The sequence below is a fragment of the Suricata suricatta genome, chromosome 1 (genome assembly GCF_006229205.1).
Source record: "Suricata suricatta isolate VVHF042 chromosome 1, meerkat_22Aug2017_6uvM2_HiC, whole genome shotgun sequence".
Classification (NCBI taxonomy): domain Eukaryota; kingdom Metazoa; phylum Chordata; class Mammalia; order Carnivora; family Herpestidae; genus Suricata; species Suricata suricatta.
In genome coordinates this window covers 189,617,197-189,644,868 of record NC_043700.1, presented here as the reverse complement: position 1 = coordinate 189,644,868, position 27,672 = coordinate 189,617,197, and the positions used below count along the sequence as shown (strand labels likewise).

Below are 27,672 nucleotides of genomic sequence, written 5' to 3'. Positions count from 1 at the left end.
GTTTATGGAAGAGGTGTAGTAATCATACTAATTACTCAATAAATAGTCATAGTAATCATTCAATAAATAGTTGTGATACTGTTGTTGCTGCTGAAGATGACAACGACAATGGTGGTGACGGTGTCACTGCTGATGGTTATGGTAATGATGGTGACATTGATGGCAATATTGGTGATGACGGTGTAAGAGCGATGATGAAGAGGGTTGTGATGATGAGGATGTTGGTCTTGGTGATGGAAGTAGGAGTGATGATTAGGGTGGTGATGGTGACGATGGTGATGGTGACGGTGGTGACGGTGATGATGGAACTGATGGTGATGATGGTGATGACAGCAATGGTGCTGACAGTTGGGTGATACTGATAGTAATGATTACGGTGGTGATGGTGTTGGTGACTGGGTGATAGTGATAGGGATGATTAAAGTGGTGATCCTGATGGTGTGATGGTGATACTGATGACAGAGATGACGGGGATGATGGTGGTGATGATGATGGTGTGATGGTGATGATGGTGACGGTGATGATGGTGATGATGGTGTGATAGTGATGATGGTGTGATGATGATGGTGATGGTGACAGTGGTGATGGTGACGATGGTGATGGTGATGATAGTGATGATGGTGATGATGATGGTGACGGTGACGATGGTGATGATGGTGACGATGGTGATGGTGATGATAGTGATGATGGTGATGATGATGGTGACGGTGACGATGGTGATGATGGTGACGATGGTGGATGGTGATGGGGATGATGGTGTGATGGTGATGATGGTGACAGTGATGATGGTGTTGATGGTGACAGTGGTGATGGTGACGATGGTGATGGTGATGATGGAGGGAGGAGACTATCAGAGCCTACCACTGGAACAACGTGGGTCCTAAACATTTTGGAATGTGACAAATACTCTTCTTTTGCAGTTGACCATGTTGTCCCTGAACCTGGGTCTAGCCTGCTGACCTCCTTCGAGAAATGGCATGAAGCAGCTGACACCAAATCCTGCTGTGACTATTCCCTCCACGTGGACATCACAAGCTGGTCCGATGGCGTTCGGGAGGAGTTGGAGGTGCTGGTGCAGGACAAAGGTCAGTTAAAGGCTCAGAACGGGGGCCCAGCTCTGGAGTTCCTGGCTCTTTGGTGGGTCTGTCTGTGTAGAGTGAAAAACCCCTTTATCTGCATCTGCTGTGAGCCCAGCTATGAGCTGCACACTGCCGCACAAACGATGGAAAAACTGGATCCCCTTTAAGGGGTCTGTTGTCTTCTTCTTTGAGCCCTTTGGAGGCATCCCCCTGTTCACAGAAGAAAGCCTGATTTCTTAGCCTGGCACACAGGGCCCTGCCGATCTAGTCTCATTTCTCTTTCTCTCCCTACACGTATGTGGGGTACTTGTTAGCTTGGATGCCACCCCCTGACCCTGCTTCAGCACTGGGCCAGTGCTCATGCTGAATACCCTGCCAGGACCGCCCTTTCTTCTACTCTGCTTCCCGAGCTCAACTAGCACCTTCTCAACTTCCCTTTTTTGCCGCCCACACCCCACCCCTGGTCCCTGGATTATGGGACACTGGTTCTCTGTCTGGCTCTTCTGTTAAAGCCTGAGCTCTCTGAGTGGGGGGATTGTCTCTACCCAGCCCAGTTCCTGTCTGTCTGGACTCACTCACACCGAGTGGCCCTGCACAGTGTAGACACTTCACAGTGTGCAGAAGGATGAGGTGACTTAAACTGAAGATACATGAAGCAAAGAGCAAGAGAACAGAATGAACTAGGGCAGGGGTGGTCTGTCTGGAGAGGGACCATTCTAGATGCTCTCTGAAGAGGCAGCCTCAAATGAATGAGAGGCTTCAAGGAGACCTAGAGGGAGTTTTCAATTTTTAAGATATCGATGCTATGTCTTCTCATTATAAGAGTGTAGTCTCCACAATGCAAAAGAGTCAGAAAATAAAGAGGAGGTACATGTTATTTTCTTCCGGCCGTACCCCTCTCACCACGTGTATTAATGTTAAGGAGTGTTGCATTCCATTCCCTGTCTATTTAGACGATTTTCTCCATATATAGTGATATGCTGGTAGTTATTTGGAATCTTTCTATTTGCACTTAACATTTTAGGAGTAATCATTACTTTTCATTAGTAAATTTTTACTGGCTTGTAATGTAGAATGCAATGGTTAATTTGCTTAGTTAGTTTCTTTTATGGGGCACTTAGGTTTTCCGTTTGCTCTACTGCAAGTGGTGTTATGGTGAACATCTTTGTCTATAAGCATCTGCTTGCATTTCTAATTGCCTCCTTAGATTTCCAGAGATGGAATTTACAAGGTCAAGGTTTTAACATGTTTTAAGATCGTGCCACTTACAGCCAAATTGCTTTCCTGAAGGAGGCACACCCTTGCATGCCCACCATCCCCGTGTCTCCAGCTCCTTGCACGTGTGCACCATTGGGTGTTAATTTCTTCTGCAAAATCCTTCTACATATTGATGAGCCGAAGTCAGCCTGCCAGTGTACCCTGCAATTCTTCTGTCATTGATCATGGCAAGCATTTTACGTAGTTTGATGTGAATGTCCGTTTGTGTTCTTTGCCCACTTACGCGTTTGGGTTTTTTATGTGTGAGTTCTCCCCCTGAAGGCGATATCCCTCCAGTGCAGCGGCTGGGAATCGCCCTCTCGTTATGTGCAGAGTCATAATCCAAGGGAATTTACCATTTTGTATCCTGCTCTCCTCACCTTGTGGTAAGTCCTGAGCAGTTTTCCACTCTCCCCATGGGCCTCATCGCATCAGTTTTAGCGGAGCCTGATGGTGTGGGACTGTGCGGAGAGGTCAGGTGGGACACTGAGATCACAGAGCTGTCACAAGAGAGCGCCAGAGCTCGGTGGCGGAGGGGATTTTGTGGGGTCATATTTATTGCATTGTCCTGGAAGAGGGCTGAGAAGTTTTTCCCCTGGACTGGACGCATGTAAGGAAATGACTTGTGGCCGTTCTTGGGTGCGTTCTTGGTTTTAAGTGTGTCTAACTCGTGCTGTGTAATGTGTTTTATTGATTTAAGTTTAAGAACTAGGGTACATTTATTGAGAAACAATATGGAAGTGTCTAACGAAAAAAGTGATAATTTCATGTTTGTCTTTCCAGGCATTTTTCTGGTTTGTGTATTTGTGAGGTGCACACTCACATAGCCGTAATTTTTACTCAAGGGGAGCTGTAATATGCATAATCTGCAGGATGCTGTTTTTTAATTTTTTTAATGTTTATTTATTTTTGAGAGAGACAGAGACAGCGAGCAAGCAGGGGAGGGGCCGAGAGAGAGGGAGACACAGAATCCGAAGCAGCACTAGGCTCTGAGCTGCCAGCACAGAGCCCGACATGGGGCTTGAGCCTGTCAACCGTGAGATCCTGACCTGAGCGGAAGTCGGACACTTAACTGACTGAGCCCCCCAGGTGCCCCTGCAATATGCTTTTTTTAAAGAATACTTTTATTTTTTTAAGTTTTAATTTATTTATTTTGAGAGAGAGAGAATGCACACACACACAAGGGAGGAGCAAAGAGAGAGGGAGAGAGGGAATCCCAAGAAGACCCCACACTGTCAACATGGAGCCCTGTGTGGGGCTCAAACCCACAAACCACAGGATTATGACCTGAGCTGAAATCAAGAGTTAGGCATTTAACTGACTGAGCCATCCAGGCACCATTTCAGTATGCTTTTTTCCCTGAATAAAATGTTGGCAACCAGACCCCTCCACTTAGCAGCAATCTGACCCAAGGCCAATCCCTCAACCTCTCTGTACCTCAGTTTCCCCATCTGGAGCATAGCGGTTGAAGACCCAACGAGAGAGTGTATATAAAGGACTCAGAGGCCTTCTGGCCCCCGGTTTGAATTTTGTATTATCAGTTACTACTGCTTTTATCATCGTTCTATCATTTCTCCTGAGAGCCCTCCATTTTATGGAGGTGCTGGGTGAATCCACTCCCTGGCGGAGAATTTTGAAACACTGTGTTGTCAGGACTGCAGGGAGCAGACTCCGAGGCAGAAGAGGCCTGAGTGTGGATTAGGGTCCTGTTGCTGTTCTGACAACCTGTGGTTGAAAACAACCCAAACGGCTGCTCTGGAGGCCGGAAATCTGAAGTTTATTTATTTATTTTTGATACAGAGAGAGACAGAGCATGTGCAGGGGAGGGCAGAGAGAGAGAGAGGGAGACACAGAATCCAAAGCAGGCTCCAGGCTCTGAGCTGTCAGCCCAGAGCCTGATGTGGGGCTCGAACTCACAGATCGTGAGATCATGACAGCCAAAATTGGACGCTTAACTGACTGACCACCACGTGCCCCTTCCTGACCTTCTCCAGCCCCTACAGGCTGCCCAAGTGCCTTGGCCCATGGTCCTGCATCCTTCCAGCCACCGCCTCCCTGCTCATTAACTCTGCCCTCTCCCTTCTGTCTTTCACTAAGAAGGACCCTGGTGATCCCACTGGGCCCACTCCGGTAACACAGGATGATCCTGTATCTCCGGGTTCTTGATTTAATCCTACCTGCAGATTCCCTTTGTTGGGAAGGGAATGTATTCATAGGTCCTGAAGATTAGGGCGTGAATGTCCAGTCTTGGGAGGGAGACATTATTTTGCCTCCCCCAGGGCACTTGCAGGGTCCACCTCTGTGAGCAAGGCCCAGGAAACAGGATTGGCTGCAGGGACTCTGAGACCTGGGCACCTTCAGATGGATCTCATGGAAGCCAAGGGCAGCGGGCACTTCATACCTCCCACCAGCCCGGCATTTACTGTGGCCTCTCTGGGTTGGGGCATGACCTTGAGCTAGGCCGCCCTGTGCATGGAGGGTGGTACAAACAGGCCTGGCAGCCGAGGGCCATCTGCCTGCAGCTCCTCCAGCAGCCGGCGGTGGGGAGCAGGGCAGAAGTCCTTCATTCCGAAGAGGCCTCTTGGGGCTCCTGACCGCACCTGCCACAGCCTATTTGCTGTTGTTTGGTGTTGCAAACAGTGTTCAGGAAAAACATTTTTGTTAAGATGTCTGTGCTTTCCTGTGCGGATATTTAATAGGGCAAGGAGCTGGAGGTGGACATGGGGTGCTCCCCACCCTCTGTCTGGGCAGGGCTGTTGGTGTTGGGGTGGGAAACGACAGTGGAGGGGGTGGTTTCCGGGACTGAGCTGTAAGTGTCATGGGCCTTATAGGAAGCAGCAGGTGTGGGACGATCCCAGCAGGTGGTCCGCCTGGGTTCAAATCCTGCGCTTCCGCCTCCTGGCTGTGTGATGGCAGGCAGGTACCCTAGCCGACCGCCCTGTGGTGGCTCAGTGGCCCCTCATCCACAGTGCCAGGGCCCTGGTACAGGTGCAAAACCATGGTCTGAGCTCAGTGTTAATTCTCCACCTTGACGCCAGGTCTCGGTTGTCATAGCAACCTTGGAGGTAGGCTGTGCATGCTAGGAATTGCTTTTCCTGAGGTACCATGGATGCTGAGCTGCCAAGTCCACCCAGAGCCTGGGCATCAGGGGCTTCTTGCTCTCTGTGGACAGGGGTTCTGCTCCAGCCTGCCCTGGTGAAGGAGGAACGAGTGCTTGGAGAGCCAGGGGCCTGTGGCCACACTTGGCAGGCTCTGCCAGAGCCGCGGATGCAGCGAGAGGGCTGGTGTCTGTGCGGCCACCCAGAGGCAGGTACCTCGGTAGAATGGCTTTGGGTAAGAAGCAGCCTCACAGCCATCCCCAGGGACCTGGGGCACTGTCATTCCTCCGGCAGGATCCCTGATGCTTAACCCCGCCTCCTGCCAGGGCCTTCAGCCTCGCTCATCACTCCGTGGCCTTTGGCTTCTGAATCTCGGTGCAGCTGAGGCACGCAGGGAGGTCCCAAACCAGTGTTCAGTGGCGAAGGTCATCCTCAGGGATGGGCTCGAGCACCCCCACCTCCTAGAAGCCTTTCTTGCTTGCTCTGCACTCCAGGATGGGACCCCATGGACCCCCCACAGCCCCAGAGGGGGCTTCTCAAGCAGGGCTGTGGGGCTCAGGGCTCTCATTGCCCTCGGACTGTGATGATCAGGAAGAGGTTGGTCTTTCTCATGTCTGTTCCCAGCCTGAGGCTGGTGCACAGTGGCCTCCTGCTCCGTGGCCTCATCGGAAGCAGGAGGCATTGGGGTTAGATCACTGGTTCTTCTGGGCCAAGGAGGTCTTGGTAAGCTGCCGGAGCCCAGCCCCGGGCCTGCATTGAACCTGAATTCCCAGAGGGGGTGTTTGCAAAGCTCAGCTGTTCTGATACAAGGCAGGGTTGGGGGCCACTGGCTAGATGACGGCTCAGGGCCTGCTGTGTCCACCCTGTGTCAGCGTTTTAAGAATGACCCAAAGGAGCATCAGCCCCCTACGACTCCTGGGCCCCCGGCAGGTCGCAGGCTGCACCTCACATCCCCTGAAGGAGACCCCAGGACTTGAACCCTCCTGCCCCAGGATGGGTGAGCCAGCAAAGGTGCCCTCCTCTGGGGCCCAAAGGGTTAACTACAGACAGGGTTAGGGGTGGGTAGGACCAAAAGGCCTGGAGGGAAGCAAGAATTCCCGGGTCCTCTGTAGAGGCTGGCCTCTGCCAAGGGCAATTATTCTTGCCTTTTATTCGTTGGCCAGGCCTGTGTCTGCAGTCAGGTGGACGGGTTAGGAAGGATGCCATTATCAGGGCTCCTAAGTGCACACGTTCCTTCTTATCCCCAAGGCAAGCAGCACCATCAGGAGCCTCGGCCGAAGCCCTCTCCCCTCCTCTGTGCACTTGCAGTCCCCTCGAAACACAGGTGGGATCCTTTAGGAGTCCCACCCAGCCCCGCCTGGTCGTCCTTCTCCTTCCCAAGGTGCTCAGTGAATGGTGGTGACCTTGGGGCTCCAGTCACCCATCCACTGTGACCCTGGCCTAGGTTCACATAGAACATAGCTCTCTAGATGCCCACACGGGGCTTGGACTTACCAGGTTCTCCCAGACCCATTACCTTTTCCTGTGAATTCTACTGTCCATCACTCTGGGCCTCCATCCCTGTGAGGGGCCCCCCTGTCCAGCCATTGACTCAAGGCAGAAACCTGGGGAGCCATGTCAGTAATCAGTCCCGATGTGACCTTCCCTCTCCTTACCCCGCCCGTCACTGGATCCATCGCTTTGCCTGTGCAGTAGCTCAGATCTGACTGTGGGTCTCCACCCACAGTCCCTTCCCTGATGTAGCGGCTCACTGTGTCTCCTCCCGATTCCTCCTCGGCCTCATCTCTGGTCCCTGTCCCCAGTCTTACCCCTCCAGTGCATTCCTCTCCCAGCCATGAAGTGGGATTTACAAAAGTAATTAGTGTGAATGCCTCTAGTGGCTCCGTAGAGTCCCCAGAATAGGTTACAAGGTGCTCACGTGGCTTTCGAGGGCTTTTCCTCAGATGTCTGCACATAGGAGAGGGGCAGCAAACATTGGGGAGCTGACTGAGTTCCTGAGAGATGCCCGTATGCACCTCTGCACCCCAAGTGCTTAGCATGCATCTGGCATAGAATCAAGTTCTCTGTACGTCCTTCCTGCATGGATGAGTACGTGAGGGGGGAAGAGGGGAGGGAGGAACATGCCTGGTCTCCTTTCCTAAAGCATTTTAGCACATCGCTCTCTAAGTCAGAGGGCGTGCTCAGGAATCTTGACAGTCATCAGCACTGGACTGCAAAATAAAGCACATGAAATGAAAACATGGAAACTGAACTCAGAGAGGTGTAACCGCTTCCCCAGGGTCACACAGCAGCTAGCGTGTGGAGTCGGTTTTCTTTGCTGCTGGCACTTCTGGTGTCTCTGTGAGAATTGCAAAAAGGCACCTTCTTGGGGCGATCTGTTGGAAGAACGCGCCCCTCTCTCGGCGCACAGGCTTGGCAGCTGGGGCTCAGGCTGGAGTTAGCCCCCTTGGGTGCTCCCTTTGCTGGGAGCCCTTGTCCAGGGCACAGGTTCAACTCCTCAAAGCTGTTGCCTCGCCCCTGACCTCCTTCTTGCCAGGTGCTCTTTACACCGCATCCAGGTTGCCAAAAGAACAGGCTCACTGTGCGTCTCCCAAGAACAGGCTCAGCCACAGTTGAGCACTTGAATCCATCTTTATATCAAGCAACTTGTGGCTTATTTTAGAAATCTCAAAATACAAGAAGTTATTCTAGCAAACGGTAGTGCCAGCATGCTGTGTAGACTTGGCAAGGGAGAATGGCTTCCCTTGGGATGGAATTTTTTATAAGCCACAGAGAAGAGACTCCTGCCTGTGTTTTCTAAGCCACAGACCTCTATTAATAGCACTTACTGGTTTTGTTGGATGTCAGCAGTGTTTCGGTCTCAAAATAGAAACTTTAATGCAGAAACCATTGAACAGAAGAAAAAAAAAAGAAACAAATGAACCCAGTAAAGAAGAGAGAAACTCACATTGGCTAGGTGCTGGGCAGTGTCACAGGTTAAGTTTTTAGCCTGTGTCATTTGGTTATTTTCTAAGAACAGAAGTACAAGGCAAAGGTGTCATTCCACTATTGGTATGAATCTCCTGGATCTTTCTGTGAGAACTTCCATTGTCTCTTTATCACATTGTCCTATATATCAGCTAGCTTTTGCTGTGTAACAAACCGCTCCAAACCTAGGCCTTAAAACAGCAATCATTAATTACCGTCTGATTCTGTTGGTTGACACTGCGTCTGGGTTCAGCTGAGCAATTTCTCTGCTGATCTTGCCTGGGCTTGCTCAGACTTTAGGGCCTCAGCTGAAATGGCTGTGAGAAGCGGGGAGGGCAGGGGGATGCTCCACACATGATCTCTTGTCCTCTAATGGGTTCCCTAGGACCTCTTCCCTTGGTGGCCATGTTCAAACAGGTAAATGTAGAAGCTGGAAGCCCTCCAAAGATTAAGCTTAGAACTCACACGGCATCATTTTCATTGCATCCAATTGGTCAAGTCGAGTCACAAGAGTACCCCAGATTCAAAGGATGGGGAAAAAAAGACCCTTCCACTGATGAGATGAACTTGAAAGAATTTGTGGCCATTTTAATCTAAGTTGTGTCTTATTTGGCCATAATTAGTACAGTTCTCCTTCATTCAAAATAGTCTCACTTCCACCAACCACCTCAAAATTTCCTTCCAGTTATGGCATCGGGCTTAGAGTCTAGTATCTCATTATGAGCATTTATGTGGGGGTATGGATGAGGTTCCTTGGGTATGGCTTCTCTTGATCCAAAGACTTGTTAAGGGGTAAATTATGTCCCCCTGCCTCCCCATGCACCTCACCTACGATGGGGGGCCCAGACAGGACAACCACAACAAGTAGTCTCGTTGGAAAAGAGACAGTACGAGTGTCACATGGCCGTAACTCCATAGGAACACAGCCAGACACATTGCTGGGCAGACCTTTCTGGGGGTAGAGAATATTCCTTCATCCAGGCCAATCCTTCTCCTTGGGAGTAGTGCCCAAGTTCATGGCTGGGAAACTCCAATCTGTGGGCCAAATATGGCCCGTGGACTGTTTCTATGCAGCCTATCAACTAGGAATTTTATATTCTTAAGGGTTTTTCAAAATAAAATCCAAACAACAACAAGAAAACAAAAAGAATTTTTGAGGCAGAGATTATATGTGATTCACAAAGCCTGAAACATTTACTGTCTGACCCTTTACAGAAAAGCTTCCTGTTCCCCTTGACTCTTGGCCTGACCCTTGGAGATACAGTTTGTTTTCCATAAATATGGCCCATGTTTGCAGCAAAGTACCTTTCTCAGCCTTCTTCCTATATGTAGAAAGTTCATTTTGAACTGGCTGTCTCTTTTAGTCACAGAGAGTATAATTTTCTTAAAAGCATTGTGGGTTTTCAGTGAGTTGCATTGTAGTTCACTCTGTTGTACAAATCTTCATATATATACATTTATTTATTTTGAGAAGCAACCCAAATGTCCATCGATGGGTGAATGGATAAACAAAGGACCGTCTCTAAGACCCTCTCCCGAGTGCCTTCACACGGGGCTCCAAAGTGAGCCAGAAGCCCCACGGAGAGGGTGGGAGCCAATATGGCGCCACTTCCGCTTCAGGCCACCGGTCAGCGCACACCTCCAGAGCAGCCCACATTCAAGGAGAACCTTGTGAAACTGTAGAAATTTTACCAGCCTCTTTAATTTCTTCCTAACAACCATCTCTGCATGCAGTGTTCCTTCCTTATTTTTTCGCTTATTGCTTATTCCAAGTAGAGTGTAGACAGGCAGCCTCTTCCTTCCTGGGTCACAGCTGTATCTCTAACTTCTAGGTTGGTGTTCGCGCAAAGTAAGTAGTCAGTAAATATTTGAAGATATTCCATGAAAAAGGGCTCCTGGGGTCCAATAAGTTTGGGAAGTGCTCTCTGTTCTGTTCTTGAATATCCCTGATGCACGTTATCGTGTTCAAATGTGGGGAAGCCCTGCAGTAAAGAAACCTGTTTGTTGTTGAGGAATCAGGTTTTCTTTAACCAATATGGGTATCAACATCCCTGTGTTTGATCACAAACAACAGAATCCCTCCAGAGCTTGGCTTAAGTTGAACGGAGCAGGTTTGCCTGAGGGATAACGATGTGTATCCAAGGATCCTTTGCAGGAGAGTCTTGCCTCCTGCTCTTCTATGCTTTTCTCTCTGAGCCAGCTCTGTTCCCCCGCTCACCCTTGTCCTGCATTCTCTAGTTCTGTGTCCCCATGGGGGAATGCAGCCGCCTGCCCTTTGTCTGGGTGTCGTCTCTGTTTCAGAGACCAGCAGGTGTTTGGGGGTATTAACCGGACTCTGTCCCTCCTCCTGGCTTAGCTGAGCCTCTGCCAGGTGCCCAGCCCTGGACTAACGTCTGTGGTCTGGAGTCACGTGATACGGATGTGGCTGCTTCCAAGGTCATGGGGTGGGTAGAGTAAGAGGGGGGCTGCTGGGAATGGGAAGGTATTTTGATCGGGGTGACAGTCCCGTCTGTGCTCAGGGCAATCCTTGAGGACCGGCATTCCACGCAGCCTCCCTAATGAGGGCATCTGTGAACTTGGGAGGTTTGGTAAATACCAGGGCCCACTGAGCCTCCTGAGGCTCCACAGCTAGGGCCTTATCCAGCCAGACATACTGGGACGTTCACGACTCCCGATAGCATCGCTTAATTGGTTTTTGTAAGCAGGTGCAAATCGGTATGTAAGAGGGACTCGTTTCAATGCACATTCACTAGCTCTGGGCAACATATGTTAAAACGTGGTGCAGTACTGAGGTTTTAGTGTGAATTACTTTGATTACAAATAAAATAAAAAATTTTTAATCTTTATTAGTTAGCTGGGGTTTTTTTTCTTAAATTGTCTGAAAGGACTGTTTCCCCTTGGGGCTTTTGCTTCTTCGCTTTTATTTTAATAGTCTTAACCTAAGGTAAAGCAGAAGTAGAAAAACCACAACAAATAAAAAAATGTGCCATTATGCATTAGTATGAGGCTCCCCCACTCAGGCAAGAAACAGGACTTCGTCAGACGCCCCCCAATAAAATATCTGTGGTCTGTGTTGCTGTCACGGTGCCCTCAGCTAACTGTCTGCTAACTTTTTCAGGTTTATTTATTTATTTTGAGAGAGAGAAGGAGAGGGAGACTCCCAAGCAGGCTCTGCCCTGTCAGCGCAGATCCCAATGTGGGGCTCGACCTCACGACCCTGGGATCATGCCCTGAGCTGAGATCAAGAGTCCGACGCTTAGCCAGCTGAGCCACTCAGGCGCCCCCAGAAACTGATCCTTTAAATGTTAATCTCCGAATATTACTTTTTCTTTGAATTTTTCCTGATAATTTGACAAGGAATTTTTGCTGCCAGGGTTTTTTGTACAAGAAAAGTTTTTTGGTTTGTCTGCCCCATTATTTCATACAAAGGAATTCTTAATCTCATTTCATAGTTTTGCCTTAAGCGCATTTTATCCAGACACGTCCGGATTCCATGATCAAGCGTTCACTGCACAGCACGTATTATGGGTGTGCAAATTAAAATAGTATTTAAGAGGAGCCTGGTGGCTCAGTCTGTTAAGTGTCCAACTTGTGCTCAGGCCGTGATCTCATGGTTTGTGAGTTTCAGCCCCACGTTGGACTCTGTGCTGACAGCCCAGAGCCTGGAGCCTCCTTCGGATTCTGTGTGTCCCTCTCTCTCTGCCCCTCCCCTGCTCATGCTCTGTCTCTGTGTCTCAAAAATAAACAAACTTTAAAAACAAGTATTAAAAAATAAATAAACATTAAAAAAATAAAACAGTAAGCTGTGGTCCCTGTGCTCAAGCAACTGGAAGGTGTGTTAGGAAGGAGCCCCCTGTGTCCCCTGCTTCCTGCTGGTCTGTCCACACAGCACATGAAAGCCTGTCATTTCAGCCTTTTTGAATCCTCTCCCGCGCCCTGCAGTTCCCGTCCTGGCTCAGAGCCTCTGCACACCTGTCCCGTTTGCTTTCACCATCACCCTACCAGCGGCCATTTCTCTTTGCTGCTCTGCAGAGGCACCCCCCATCCTCCTCACTGCTTCCAGAATAGTCTTTCTGAGACAAAAAAAAAAAAAAAAAAAAAAAGCCTGGTCGTGTCACTTCCTGCTTTAACAACACGTGCTCCGGTGGATCGCAGTCATAGTGGCCCAACACGTTGAATGCACTAAAAGCCACTGAATCGTACACTTCAAGATGGCGGTGATGGTGAACTCTGTTCTGTGTGTTTTAACATAATAAAAATAATGAGGGATTAAAAAAACAGATGGCCCCTTGGGTCCCCCCATAGGACACTTCTAGTCCCTTCACATCGTATGTCTTTTCACCCTCCTGGCCATCCTTACCCATGCACACCCCGCTCTCAATCCAGACAGGTCCCTCCCCGCTCCCCCTTCCCTTCCACCCCTCCTCCTCCAGATGCAGCCTGTGTGACTTCCCTCGAAGGCTCCTTTGACCCTCGCCCACACCCCCAGGCCGGGATCGGTGTCCCCACTGAGAGTCCCAGTGGCAGCCCTTTGTACTACGATCATGATTGACTGGAAAGGTACCCTTCTTTTTTCTTAAATGCACTTTTCTGTTCTCTCTTTTTTTTTTTTTTTGAAACAGGTGTCAATTCCTTCCAAGTCTACATGGCATACAAGGATCTCTACCAAATGTCTGATAGCCAGGTAGGTCCTCCTACGCGCCTCCTTTCCTGGGCAGGAATGGGTCACGCTGTCTGGCCAGACAGCACAGGGCAAGGAGGATGTCAGAACGGGCAAGGGAGAGCTCTGGGTTCACGCCCCGGTCTGGCCACTAAATTGCCAAGTGACCTGTGCCAGTCCCCACCCCTTTCTGGCTCCTAGAGTAGGGTGGGGTGGGGGTGGGGTCCCTTGGATGGGGGTTCCCAAACCCAGCTCGTCCTCCATATCATCTAAAAAGCTCATTGAAAAGACAGACTCTTAGATCCTATTACAGATAAAAGCAGTGCAGTGCATTCTGGGGCTCTAGCAAGTCTGGGGACCACGTCCTTGACTCTGACCCAGAGGAGAGTCCTGGCTGTCTCTCCGGCCAATTGAGTGACTAGAGTCACCCCCCGCCCCCCAGTTTTCTCATCCGTGCAGGGCAGTCATCTCCCGCCATGCCAGCTTCAAACGATTGTCATGTGGGGCAGCAGCTAGAGAGAAAGTGATGTTCTGGCAGTGTGGGTGACTGCCGGCCGGGCACCTGGCCTTCTGACGCCCCTGGGGCTCCCAATGTGGTTTGTTATCATCGCCCTGCCCTCTGTCGGTTAGAAAGGCGGGTGGGGTGGCGGTGAGGGGCACAATGGCCAGACTGCGTGGGCTGCAAGCTCTGGCCTTGCTGGGCAGCCCAAGGCCGCTTTTCCCAACCTCTCTGTGCTTAAGACTCCTAGGAGCACCTGCCTCGTAAAGGTTGTCCGAGGATCCAATGAGCTCCTCCCAGGCTCCGGGGCAGTGCTGGGCACGCATGGGTGCCAGTAAGCCGTTCTTCCTTACTACTGTGTGGTTTGGTATCCAGTGGGAGGTACATTCGTGTCTGGTGTCCAACATAAACATGTGCAATTATAGAGACTCCCTTACCCCAAGGTGCCCTGGAGGCCTCTGATGTGTCCCCAAAAGGCCAAAGTTGGTTCAGGTTCATGATAAAGTAGCATGAGTCTGTCTAGCATAGCTGAACTTTTCGCCGATGGAGCTGAGTGCTGGGGGTCCTGGAAGGTGCCCCTCAGCGTCCTCCCCACGTGCCATCTCCATCTGAAAGCACATGTCCCGGGGTGGGGTGCTGTCCTGCACACTTGGGGAGCAAAGGCAAAATGTGAGAGCCCCCCAGGAGAAGGAACATGGCGGGTTTGGGCCCGACTGCGTGCGAATGTCTGGGTGCTGATCCTGTGCAGGTGGGAAGAGGGCAGGGCCCGTACTGTCTGAATAAGGGGGTGCCTGGCAGGGTATGTATTATCTGAGTGCTAGAGTTATCGTAGACTCCGCCCTCGCCCCCCCCCCCCGTGGTCTGTGAAATGACACCCCTGCACGTTCCTGTGAAGACGCACAGACCTCCCGAGTGAGGCACGTGGGTGTCGCAGGGCAGCCTGGGCACGTGCAGTCACACAGTCTCAGTGAGACCAGCCTCTCAGCCTGTGTCCTCAGCAGCAGCTGAAGGGACTCCAAGGGAGCAGAGCCGAAGGCCAAAGGCACGGATGGCCACCATGGGCGTATGGTGCCACGGTGCCGCTTGATCGGTTCTGCCCCACCTGCAGCCTCCGGTTTTGCATCCAGAGAGTGTCAGGGTCAAGGCGAGAGCCTTCCCAAGGCTGAACTTTGCATCGGTGTGAGCAGAGCGGCCATGTCGCATCGGCCAGCGGGCGGGTGACTACGTGTGAGCACCGCGGGCTTTGCAGCCGTTCAGGCTGTGATATATATATATTTTTTATCTCCTCCTAACCCCTGTTTATCCCTCCCCAGCTCTATGAAGCCTTCACCTTCCTTAAGGGGCTGGGGGCTGTGATCTTGGTCCATGCGGAAAACGGAGATTTGATAGCTCAGGTGAGTGGCGTGGATGTCCACACTCGAGCCCGCGTCTGTGTGCGGTGATCCAAGGGGACCGACGAGGCACTGGTTAGCGAGGGGGCCAGGCGGCGATGGGGCAGGCCAGGCGCCGGTGACGCATCAGGCACTCCGGATGGCAGTCACGCATGCGCCGTCTGCAGGGGGCTTCCAGCAGGCCATGTTGCCTCTGACCCCGCTTCCTCACCTGCACGGCGGGGAAGGCATGGCCGCCCCGTGAACCTCAAAGGGTTTGCATGGGGGACAAATAAAGATTGAATGGAAATGCTTTGCAAACGTGGGGGATGCCAGAGGTGAGCCACGTGGAAGCCGATGTTGAGCGTAGTCTTACTGGACGTGGGAGGGGGTGGGGTGGCAGGAGCCCAGGCCGCTTCACCTCCCGGCCCTCTGACCTGGGGCAGGGAACTCTACCCCATGAAGGCTTTTGTTCTTTATCCAGAAGCACCTGCCTTGTGAGGATTAAATTATATCATGAATGTGAAGGTCAGCGTCTGACACATAGTAGGCTGCAGCCAGGCAGAACCCATGGGCAAGCAGAGACATTACCCAGTTTGATCATTCTGGCTGTAGATGGAGAATTTGGCAGGAAAAGGCTAGACTGGGGGTGACCAGCTACATTGTACTCCAACAATTCCTAGAATAAATGAAGGCGGGAGATAGAGGAGATGGAAGAAGCAAAGTGTGAAGGAGGGAGCACCCTCTGCAGATTTCACTGAGTGGCCAGATGGAGGAGAAGGGGAGGAAGTCAGGGACGGCCACTTGGCCTTGGCGTGGGGGCGTGGGCTGGTCCTGACGTCACTAAGCAAGGTCAGGCACACAGGAGACTTGGATGCTAATACCAGGCATGATGCCATGTATATGGTGATGTTCACAACTACTCCATGACATAGATATGACATAGATGTCCCCACTTTAAGGACAGGGAAACTGAGGCTCAGATATGAACATCTTGCTCGTTGTTACATGGGGATGGGCAGGGCCGGGATGATAAGGCAGTGCCATAGCGCCCTGGGACCGTGCCATGATGGTTAAGGGCATGAGATCTGAAGATTCGCTATGAACGTCGCCTACTGGCTTTACTTCTTATTATTTGTGTCCTTGCAGTTTTTGTAAAATTGAAGCAAATTCAGAGTAAAAAACAAACACGTTCTATCACGCAGCAGAATTCTGTTCGTTGGTAACAAGTCACTAAGGCTAGCCCACAGCCAGAAGGTTGGATTCTACAAGGGTGTGAATGCCAGGAAGTGGGGATCTCTGGGGGCGAGTCTGTCCTGTGACCTGCAGTGACTGACGTCCCTCACATGCAGAACACATCCATCCCCGTCCAGGGTTCTCCAGACTCCCATCGCGGCACCAAAGTCTGGAAGTGTGTAGGTCAGATCTCGGTGGAGCTGAGGCTCCTTGGGGACGGTTTCCTATAATCCGCAGGTCTCTGGGGCCACGGAGGCGAGTTAGCTGCCTCCCCCGACACACACTCAACATACAGCCTCAACGGTGGGTACACGTTCCTTTTCAAGCCGGAAAATGGAAAGCGGCAGGATTGGTCCATAGCCATTCTGAAATCCAGTCGGACACATGTTGGCAGTTCCTTGATTGGGTCTTGGGGCCCGAGAATAGTTCTGCATGGCTCTTGGCTCCACCTTTTGGGCTCTTGGCTCCACCCCCCATTTCCTGTCATCCACCCTTTCCGTAGAAGGTAGCACATGCTTGCAGCTGAGCCTGCTTCCTGCCCAGTAGAGTTTGGAGGTCCAACTGCCTCCTTTCACATGGAGGTGTTTTCATTTTGTTCAGCCCAGGCTGCCAGGGTTTTGCTAGAGTGATTCTCCCCAAACATTTGTTGGCCTCTTGTGAGTCCCTCTGTGGTTCGCTCTGTGAGACCAAAGACACACACAGATTTCTTCCAGATAAGTCTACCCTTCCCCTGGCCGCACCCTGAGCTTCCTAGAGGCCCTCTTGTTGGAGAGGCTCTGGGGGTCCACCCTCAATCTCTTTAAAGGGCCTTTTCCTGATGGATTCACCCTGTAGACGACAATCACCCTCCATCTTTCCAGTTCTTCACCAACATAGTCAGTGGACTATGTCTACTGCTTATGTTCTGGATTTGACACTTACTCAGAAGACATTTCTTCTCTGCCCTATCTTACGCTCTTTGGAGAAGTGGAGACTTTCCAAAACGACCATGTCCTGGTTCCTTTTTAACACCCCTTGCTTCCTTCCCTTCCCTCTCACATTTGACTCCAAGCAGCAGGAAGAAACCAGCCCCTCCAACAGCTCATTGGGCTGTCTCCTAAGTGGGTCCCTGGCTCATTAGGCCCGTTACTGCCTCCATGTCCCCATGGAGGGCAGTGCTACAAAGCCATCTGCTAAGACACAGCAAGTTCTAGCTCCCAAAAATGTCATTTCCTTTTGAGGTCTTGCTGCCCAGGTCCCCAAGGTCCGTCTTTCCACGGACAGTCCATTCCAGGCTACTTCCGGCTTTCTTCAACAGGCGCCTTGAGATTCTTGCAGCCTCCGTGCACTGCCTGGTCCCATGGCCACTCGCACGGCTTCGGGTGGTTGTTACAGTGACATCCCACCTCTGGTCACCAACATCTACGTTAGTTCTCTGTGGCTGCGTAACAAAGTGCCCCAGAACTTTCTTCTCTTATGGTCCATCGGGTCAGGAGTCCAGGGGTGGCTTAGTTGGGTCTGTCACAGGCTATAGTGCAGGTGTCAGTCCTGAGGCTGGACTAGGACAGGACTTCTGACCCCATTCAGGTGGTGGTTTTCAGGATTCCGTTCTTTTTAGGCTCTCAGAAAGATGGCCCCTTTGGAATTCCAATGCAGGAATGTCATAAATGATTCTCTAATCGATGGGTATTTGGATAGTTTCAAATTTGGGACTGTTGTGTATAAAGTTTCTGTGAACATTCTTGTTCAGTCTTTTAGTAAGCCTGTGTTTGCATTTCAGGGATGCCTGAGTGGCTCAGTCGGTTAAGCATCTGAATTTTGATTTCAGCGCAGGTCATGATCTCACAGCTTGTGGGTTTGAGCCCTGCATGGGGCTCTGAGTTGATGGTGTGGAGCCTGCTTGGGATTCTCTCTCTTTTTCTTTCTGCCCCTCCCCTGCTTGTGCTCACTCATTCTCTCTCTTTCTCAAAAAGAAAAACATTAAAAAAAATTTTTTTTAAACCTGTGTTTGGATTTCTGTTAGTCTATACCTAGGAGTGAAATGCTGGCTGGGGGTCACATGTATATTCAGCTCTGGTTGTTAACTGCTAAGTCGTTTTCCAGAATGAATAAACCCACGTGCCCACCAGCAGCGTGTGAGACACCCAGCCAGGGGCCCGGCTCTTGGTCCTGGCTTTCCGCACTGCCCCCGTACGATTTGGCTTTCTCAGCTCCAATCAGTCTGCTATCTTCTGTTCGCCTGCATTCCAGCTTCCACGATTTTGTTTTCGTTGTGTTCTCTGCATTCTTGTGGCTTTTATGTACCTTTGCTGTCCCTTTTGTGGGGCTTCAGAGGGGAGCAAACATATGGCGCGTGCTCAGCCCACGATCTCTACCTTGAAACCCCATTCCGGTTTTCTGTGATCCATGCTTTCCTCCGTCATGGTGTCTTGGGTCCTTCCTCCCTCCTCCCCTCTTCCCTTCCTGCTTTCTCTCCAACAGAAATAGTAACGGACTATTAAACAACCATGCACAGGGATCTCTCCATATCATAAAATCATTTTGTAGACTGTGTATAGAAATGCTTTCTAAACACCGTCGTTAATAGCGGAAATTACTCCATGGTTTACTCAAATCCACCCCAACTCTTAGAACTTGACCTTGTTTCCTGCTTACATTCCTATAGTATTCTCAGGCTTCATCACCAGAGACGCAGTTGAAATTACTTTTTATTTTCATGGCTGATAGGGCTCAGGGGCTCATGGTAGGAATGTGCCTGAGAATGATAGAGAAACGCAGAAGTGGAAATTCGCAACAACACAGCTGACATTTAGGCAATTAAAAAAAAATCTTTTTAGAAATTATAGTATTCCTGCAGCAAGGAAACCTTGAAGCAAATGGCTTTGGATCTAGGGCATTAGCTCAGGGAACCATTTCAAGGCTATATGACAAGCTTGAGGTAGAGGATTTTCGCTAGAATGACAGGCACCAGGAAGAGGGAGCTGGTAATGAGAACCCGCTGCCAATTACCGAGTTCCGCTACCTGCCAGGTGCCGTGTGGGCATCTTCCAGAGGCTCCCTCACTGGCTCACTCTGGGAACTGTAAGATGTAGGCACTGTTGTCCCTAGCGTCAAGAAGAGAAGGCTGAGGCCAGAGAGTTGGACCAACCTGCCCAAGTCACAGAGATGGCCAGTTCTGGGGCTGGACTCCCAGGTTAGGGCTTTTTGGTTTCCACGTTCACGCAATACCCAAACACCACCTTTCTTCCCCAGGGAGAGCCCTGCAGCAGAGACTTGGAGACTGGAAAGGTGATGGGGGGGGTCAGTGGTGTCGGGGCACCAAATGGAGAGCAGGTGTGGAGGGAGATGTCCTGGGTTGCAAAGACAGAAGGAGGCAGGTGTAGCGAAGGGAGCAAAGAAGTTGGATCACCCCGCAGCCCAAGTTCGGCCCCTGCAAACCACTCACGCTCCGGGTCTCAGCCACCCAGCAGCCTGACCAGCGGGGCTGGAGAATCGGCCCCTCCCCTCGCTGACCTTCTACAACCACTGACTCCTTGCTCCTGTCTTACAGGAACAGAAGAGGATCTTGGAGATGGGCATCACAGGTCCTGAGGGCCATGCTCTGAGCAGACCCGAAGAGGTAACAGGGCCTCCCCTTGGGTGTGACTCTGACATTGCTGAGGGCTCCCCCTGATGCTGTTCCAGCTGGAACAGCCCAGCCAGAGCTCCTGTCTCCATCCCATTCCCCTGACATGGGCATCCTAGCACGTATGGTCTTCCTTGGGATCTGTCCTCTGACTTGGGACCCCTGGGGGCTGGGGAGTCAATCAGAGGAGCCAGGGAAAGGCTCTGCTTGTCCCTGGGCCCACGAGCGTCACACCAAGGCCCCACGAACACTTAAGTGTCCTGTGTCCAGGATCCTCACCTAGGAATTTGTGTATTTGGTGATAGAAAATAGAGCCCACTGGACATCACCCACTGTGTTCTAAGACTCCATCCAGCATGGATGAATTTCCACGGCAGGCAGTGTGTGTGTGTGTGTGTTGCCAGATCCTGGGGACACAATACATGAGTAGACAGACATTTTACCCCAAGGGGCTCTTAATCTTGCTCAGTGCTCTGCACCTGAGCTCCACGGCCCACGAGCAGTGTTCCTGGTCCTTGGTGAGATCAGGGAGACCGTGTTTGTAAACATTTATAGCACATGGACTTTGCCCCACATCCAGGCATGTGACCAGTGGGTCCACCCAGGACAGCAGGGTGGAGACCCTCTTGGGTACGTGTAGACTCAATGCCAGTCACAAGCAGTGGGATGGACCCTGTTTGGGGCATCAGCAGACTGGGAATTAAAAGCAAAGCAATTCAAAACATGTCTGGTCCTTTTACCCGAGAAGCACTGGACTAGAGGGGGCAGAGACCAAGTAAAGGAGCAGGTGCTTCCCTGTGGCTGTTGAATGCCTGAGAGAATGCATGTCCCACACATACATGACGCTTATGTCAGGGGTTTTATAGGTAACGGACAGTTTTATGGGCCTTTCGATGCTTTATTCTGCCTGGTCTGTTCCCTTCTAACAGAGCATGGAGCATACTTCCAGGCAAGCAACACGACATAATCCTGTCTTCCAGCCCTCTAAACCAAATTCATTTTGAGTTGTTTTTTCCTTTCTTTTTAGAAATCTGTATTTTTCTCCTTTGATGCGGTAGATTTGCCTCTGGCCGCACTTCATTGAGGAAAACTGAAGGGCTCTGATTTGGGGAGAGCCATGGGGACTTGGGAGGGTCGTGCTGCCTCTGTCCCTCCCTCCTGTGACCCGTGTGTTGCCGTGTCCCCAGCTAGAGGCCGAGGCTGTGTTTCGGGCCATCACCATCGCTGGCCGGATCAACTGCCCGGTGTACATCACGAAGGTGATGAGCAAGAGTGCGGCGGACATCATCACTCTGGCCAGGAAGAAAGGTATGCAGCCCACCACCTGGGCCTCCTGCGGGGCAGCTGGGCCATGAGGAAGGAGGTTGTCCAGTGGGGTCAAGTTCACTGATGGGGCCACTGCCCAGAGACACCCTGCCAGCAGTCTAAGCCTCATGGAGGTAATTATCCCACCCTGTGGGATCAGATAATGAGCTCTGCACTGTTCCAGCTGTCCTGGAAGTCACATCAAGTCTGTGATGGGGCTGGGCTGCGTCAGCTCTGGGACTCTGCCCACTCTCTTTCTGATCCCCTCTGGGCACTTCATCGTGAGTCCCCTGTCTAGGGCCCCATGGTCAGTGTCTGCATCCAGGGTCAATCGTGGGGCCCCCAGAGTCTCGGCTGTGGGTTGGGAAGGAAGAAGACGGTTCTCCAGAGCCAGGGGGTCTGTGCCGGGCATCAGGTGAGTGCGGTCCAAGAAGCCAGCCACCCACCTCATCGTGCTGCCTAACTGCTTTGAGCGTCCTCTGCCTTGTCTCCCAATGCGCCCCAGGGGCTCAGACGTGAAGCCCTTGCTGGGTCCCCAGGGCTCCGTAGGTGTTGGCTGATGCCGTTCTCAGCTCCATGTTGGCCATTCACTTCCTGCCTTGGTATCCTCACCTCCCAAGGGGGGCCCAGGACCAGGCTGCCTGCTGCACTGAGGACCATTGGGTAAAGGCCGCAGTGGGTGCGTTCTAACCACAGGAGACTCAGCAAGGGCCCGAGGACAGTCCCCAGGGCTTCTTGAGACTGAGGTCCACAGTTTCCAGCAGACCTCACCAGACCAGGAAGGAAGAAGGGTGCCTAGAGCATCTTCTTCCCAAACTCAGGGAGAGAGAATGACAGACACATGGACAGAGAGGGGCTAGTGCCTGTTACATGGGGACAGTGGCTGGAGCCCTTTTGTCCTGGGGGACATTCGCCAACGATAGTCACCACCTGGACAAGGTCTACCCGTTCCCACTGCCTCGTGTGAGGCCGGCTGGATTGTGGGTCAGTGGGGACGGCCAGGCAGAAATCAACAACACGACAACCATTATGGGACACCTACTGTATACATTACTTCTCATAGGAGCCCTAAGTGGATAGTACTACTATCTGTATTTAAGAAAGATCTTCCGAGGCGCCTGGGTGGCTCAGTCAGTTAAGCGTCTGGCTTCGGCTCAGGTCATGATCTCACAGTTTGTGGGTTCGAGCCACATGTCAGGTTCTGAGCCTACTTCAGATTCTGTATCTCCCTCTCTCTCTGTCCCTCCCCTGCTTGTGCTTCTCTATCTCTCAAAAAATAAATAAAAAACATTAAAAAAATTTTTTTAAAAGAAAGATCTTCAATACTACGCTTTAACTTAATATACCCAACATAGTATTTCAACATGTAATTGTATAAAAAATATTAGTGGTATATCCTGTGTTGTTTTCTCTGTGCTGTCTTTGAAATCCAGGGTGGCTGTCACTGTTACAGCACGTCTCAGTTAGACCAACCCCAATGTCAAGTGGTGGCCACATTGGACACAGCAGCTTTGAATGCATAACACCTTGTTTTAGTATTTTTAATCAGAGGCATTAAAAGAGAGTGCTCTAGTATAGCACGGCTTGCTTAGGACTGGATCCATTTTAAGGATAAAGAAACTGAGGCTCAGAGAGGTAAGGCTGCAGGTCCTAGAGCTGCAAGGAGAGAGATGCATGGCTGTGGCAACTTAAATTAAGTAAAATTAAATGGATTCCTTGTTTCACACGCTCAGAAGCCACACGAGGCTAGTGGCTGTTGTCCTGGGCAGCAAAGATCCGGAACATTCCCATCACTGTGGAACACGCTCTTGGACAGCCAGACCGCTGGAGCTCAAAGCCGGCGTCCCGCCAGGCCAGCAGTGTGGCTCCGAGCAGATGCGGCGAGGCCGCTGGCCCGCAGACCAGCCGCCCTGGCTGTGGGCCTCGCTCTGGTGGAAGCACGTTCGGCCTGCTCCCCGGAAGGCAGGCTGGAATTTCTGGAAAGTGAATGTTTTGGAAGTCGCTCTCCAGCGGTGGGTGGGTGGACACGCAGCCCAGCTCCCGCCCTCTGGGGAGGGGCGGCCCTGAGGTGCGGCCCGCCTTCAGTCTCCAAAGAGGCCCCGCAGCACTGAGGTACAGGTGACAACTACCTGCTCCTGGCATCTTTCTCTGCCTTCTGTCACCTCCTCAATCCCTAACCAGTGCTGCCTGGAATCACCTCCCAAATAAAACACTTGAACTTGACTTCTTCACTTGAGGATCTGATTCTAGCAACAGCCACACTGGGATGGCAAATCCTGTCTCTGTGCCTCGAGTGACAAATCTGCCAGAAGGGATAATGGTCATATCCAAATACTAAAAGTACGACCAGTCCAGGAGGCTCCTGGATGGGTCGGCAGGTGCTGAGTGAGTGTCTGGGCGGCCGAGGGTCACTGGGTTGGATGGTGAAGCCAGGAAGAAGGCCAGACAATGTATTTCCCCTCAGCCTCATTTTCCCATCTCTGAGACGCTCCACGTCTGTTACCCGACCTCCAGCACAAGACCATCGGCCCTTAACCATGTGTGTGTGTGTGTTTGTCCCCAAGGCCCCCTCGTGTTTGGCGAACCCATCGCTGCCAGCCTGGGGACCGATGGCACCCATTACTGGAGCAAGAACTGGGCCAAGGCAGCGGCCTTTGTGACCTCCCCTCCCCTGAGCCCGGACCCCACCACACCTGACTACTTGACCTCCCTGCTGGCCTGGTGAGACCCTGGGGCAGGGTGTGCCGGGGGTATATCGGGTACTGAGGTCTATTGGAAAGCACCTAAGATAAGGAATGAGAGTCCAGGATTCACCTTGGGCTTGTCACGTGGCCTGGAATGGCTTGCTGCCTTGGTTTCCTCCTTGGCAACGTGGAGAATATAGAACCCACTGCAGAGCTGGGTATGAGACGGTGTAGGAAAAGGGCCTGGGGTTTAGGGTTCACTAAGGGGCTCTCATCACTCACAAAGCACCTCCTGGCCAAGTGCACACAGTGGGAGCACAGCCCGTTTGCTTCCTTCCTTGCTATTGGCCAGCATGAGTGAAGAACAGCGGGGACACAGAGAAGGCTGAGTGGTGAGGTGTGCAGGCAGCTCAGGGAGTAGAGATGTGCGCTCAGAACCAAGAGACTTGCAGAAGGCTTCATGGGCAAGACCACATCGGGCCTGGAGCCAGAGGGGGAGTAGGAGTTTGCCGGATAAGGAATACGTCAGGGCTTCCGGTCAGGAGGAGCCCCGAGGCGGTGAGGGTGTGTGCCTGCTATAGGAGTCCCTTTCTCCCAAATGATGCAAAAACCCTTGACTTGCGTATCTACGGGCTTACTCACCATCTGCAACCTGATGTCTAGCGGGCAGCTCCAAGTCCAAACGGACTCCCCATCTTCCTCCACAAAGCTAATGCTCCCCCAGTCTTGCCCATCTCTGAAGATGGCAGGACCCAGGCCATAGGCCCCAGATCTGACCACGTCTCACCCCATTGGCTGGGGCCATCCTGGTTCACCTCTGCCAGGCCCCAACACATCACAGTCTATTCCCAACCAGCACCCTGAGTTCAAAACCCAAATAAGACCAAAGCACTCCTCTGCCTGGAGACCCCCAGGGTCCTCTTCTCTCAGTGTAAAGTCCAAGTCACACAATATCCCGCAAGGCTGAGCCTGGTCTGGCCTCACTCCCTCGCTAAACCTCGCCCGGCTCCTCTTTTGAGTGGATGCCTAACCTTCCAGGTGAGGAGGGGAAGCCCATCTGGAGAGCCCTACCCAGGCATCCTGGAGCCCACGGTGAGCGAACCTTCTTCCACCAGGACACAGGCCCCCAAAGGGCCGTCCAGGGTCACTCACAGACGCCTACCATGTGCCCCAGATCCTTTCCCTAGAATCTCTTGGGGTTTTCGTTTCACAGCCTGCATTGGGTGCCTGAAGTTCAACTTGAACTCCTGGTTTTTCTGCTTGCAGTGGAGATCTACAGGTCACAGGCAGTGGCCACTGTCCCTACAGCACTGCCCAGAAGGCAGTGGGCAAGGATAACTTCACTCTGATCCCTGAGGGGGTCAATGGGGTAGAGGAGCGGATGGCCGTCGTCTGGGACAAGGCGGTGGTAAGGAACCCCTCCCCCCCCCCGGAGGTTCCTCTTCCCAGGAACATTCTAGAAGTACCCTACCTGGCCCATCAAAAGCGAGGGCATTGTGCACTGCTGACCCCTAACGCTCCCTTCCTTGATTTGGGGCAGAAGCAGAATGTACCAGGAGGGCACGTGAGGAAACCGGTGACTCTTGAGAGAGCAGCACGGGTCCCCTGGGGTCCCCTGCGTGCACGGACGTGACAGCTGCCCTTTACTCTTTGAGGAGCAACGTGTTTTTTTAGTTTTGTTGTGACCACATCTCAGTTCCTGTAAAGATGGTTTTGTAAACCATGCGTGTGTGTCTGGGGCTGACAGTGGGTTCAGAGGGTGCTCGTTGCACAGGTCAGCCCCTGTTCCCCGACTTGACACCAAATATTTTTATTTTCTATTAAACTTGGCCCCAGTGAGACCAACGGGATGGCATAGTGGCTGTTGAGCAAATGCTAACATACCTCTGAGCGGTCAATTACACTTCTACTCTGGTGGGGCCACACCCTTGTGCTCTTTCAGGATGGCTTGTTTTCAGCGGGGGAGGAGAAAATTCCAGACTTCTGTTGGGGACTCTTGTCGGCAGGTCCATATTTGTGCCTGTCTGCCCTTCCCCCGGCCCTGCTATGGGACGTTGTTCTCATTAACGGGCCTTGCCTTTAGGCTACCGGCAAAATGGATGAGAACCAGTTCGTTGCAATCACCAGCACCAACGCGGCCAAGATCTTTAACCTGTACCCCAGGAAAGGGCGGATTGCTGTGGGCTCGGACGCCGATGTGGTCATCTGGGACCCCGACAAGGTGAAGACCATAACGGCCAAGAGTCACAAGTCGGTAAGTCCTGGCTTGTCCGAGACACCCCTGGTTTGGGGAAGTCACTCTTCCTTCGCAAGCACTTTAGAAGTCTCTGGTTAAAAACGTTTTATGAAGTTTCCAACCAGGATGTTACCTGAGTATCGGCATGAGTCAGTCATTCACATTTTTCTTCCAGTTGGAGAGACTGAGTTTGCGAAGGCCCCGCTGAGCCGCTGTTGTTTTATTAGATGTGTTTTCTCTCCGCCTCTCTCTGATTCTGTCTCTGTCTCTGTCTCTGCCTCTGCCTAGATGCATGCATTCTCGGGGGACGTATTAGGTCCAAGATTCTTTCTCCGATTTCTTTATCAAGCTAGAAGGGGTTTGATCGCCTATCTCAGAAGCCTCCTACTTTATTTTGTGGTCACTGCTAACAATCTTCAGTGGAAAGTTTGGACCTAAAGCCTGCTGTGTGTGTGCGCGCCAGGAGTGTCCACTCTCCCAGGCCCCAGCCTCCAAGCCTGTGGCTGTGGGTCATCTCTGCGCTTTGTAGCTTACATGCCCTTGACTTCTTTACTCAACCGGCAGACCTAAGGTGCAGAGAGACGTAAAACCTCCCCTCCCTCACTGCTTCTGCGAGGCCACTCTGCGAGGCCAGCAGTGATCTTGGGTCCAGATTAACGCCCACACTCAAGAGACACAGGAGGCCACAGCCTGGCCCTCAGCTCACAAGTCTGTTACAGGACATGGGCCGGGACACAGGGGGTGTGCACGCCGCATCGCCCTGTGACAGGGCCCTCACTGCCACACGGACGCAGATTCCCAGCCTCCTGGGGATCCCCTGCTGGGAGAGGCGAGGCCACATGCATGAGGACAGGACCCCAGGCATAAGGAGTCTCGTAAGAAAGGGACAGAACCATTTGTAGAGGATCGTGAGCGTGGCCCCTGGGACCCTGCTTGGCCACAGGGTCATGGTGTGGGGCCTTAGAGGTCTTGTCCATCCATGACTGCCCTCATCAGGCAATCATGCTTACAGTAACCAGTGCTCCCTAGTGACGCGCTGGCTTCCCTCACCCCCATTCCTGGTGACAGGGTCGGGGGGAAACAAGCCTGAGGTTGCCTCCCTGGAGAAAAGTGTACCCCGTTCTCCACTGCCTAGCGGGCACGCAATCCCATGGTAATCGCTGTGAAGGCAGTGATGTGTGTGCACACAGTGGAGTCTGGTAACGCAGGACAGGCTCATGTTCCCCGTGGTGTCAGGAAAATGTCACATCAAGAGAACATTCCAGAAGGTCTTGCAGGTGGGAGACTGTGTGCCACCCGCTGGCTGGGGCTGCCCCTAGGCTCACAGGGTGGTCAAGGTCCAGCAGAAACTGAGGCCTGGATCAGCTGTTCAAGGCCTCACACTGGGGGCGCAGCAGGGACATGACGGCTGGGAAGGAGGCGGAGCTGGACACGTGCAGACCTCCCGTCTCGTGATTTCAGTGCGTGTTCGGTGCACGTGCGGTTGGATGCTTAGGAGCAGGGTTTTTTTTTTTACTCGTAATTTTCTTTTTTTTTTTTTATAATAGTTTATTGTCAAATTGGTTTCCATATAACACCCAGTGCTTCTCCCCACAAGTGCCCCCCACCGTGACCATCACCCCCTCCCTCCCTCCCCCTCCCCCTTCAGTCCATGGTTCGTCTCCAGTATTCAGTCGT

General features: G+C 52.0%; 1 protein-coding gene across 1 annotated transcript in view; it reads left to right on the top strand.

The window, feature by feature from the left end:
- The window catches only part of CRMP1 (collapsin response mediator protein 1), a 66,737-nt gene that overhangs the window by 27,375 nt on the left and 11,690 nt on the right, over positions 1–27,672 (top strand). Inside the window, exons 4-11 of the mRNA XM_029948787.1 lie at positions 921–1,085; positions 13,024–13,085; positions 14,874–14,954; positions 19,696–19,764; positions 20,958–21,078; positions 23,640–23,796; positions 25,026–25,167; positions 25,843–26,013. Of these exons, the coding sequence (XP_029804647.1) occupies positions 921–1,085; positions 13,024–13,085; positions 14,874–14,954; positions 19,696–19,764; positions 20,958–21,078; positions 23,640–23,796; positions 25,026–25,167; positions 25,843–26,013 (968 nt within the window). The remainder of the gene's footprint in view (positions 1–920; positions 1,086–13,023; positions 13,086–14,873; positions 14,955–19,695; positions 19,765–20,957; positions 21,079–23,639; positions 23,797–25,025; positions 25,168–25,842; positions 26,014–27,672) is intronic.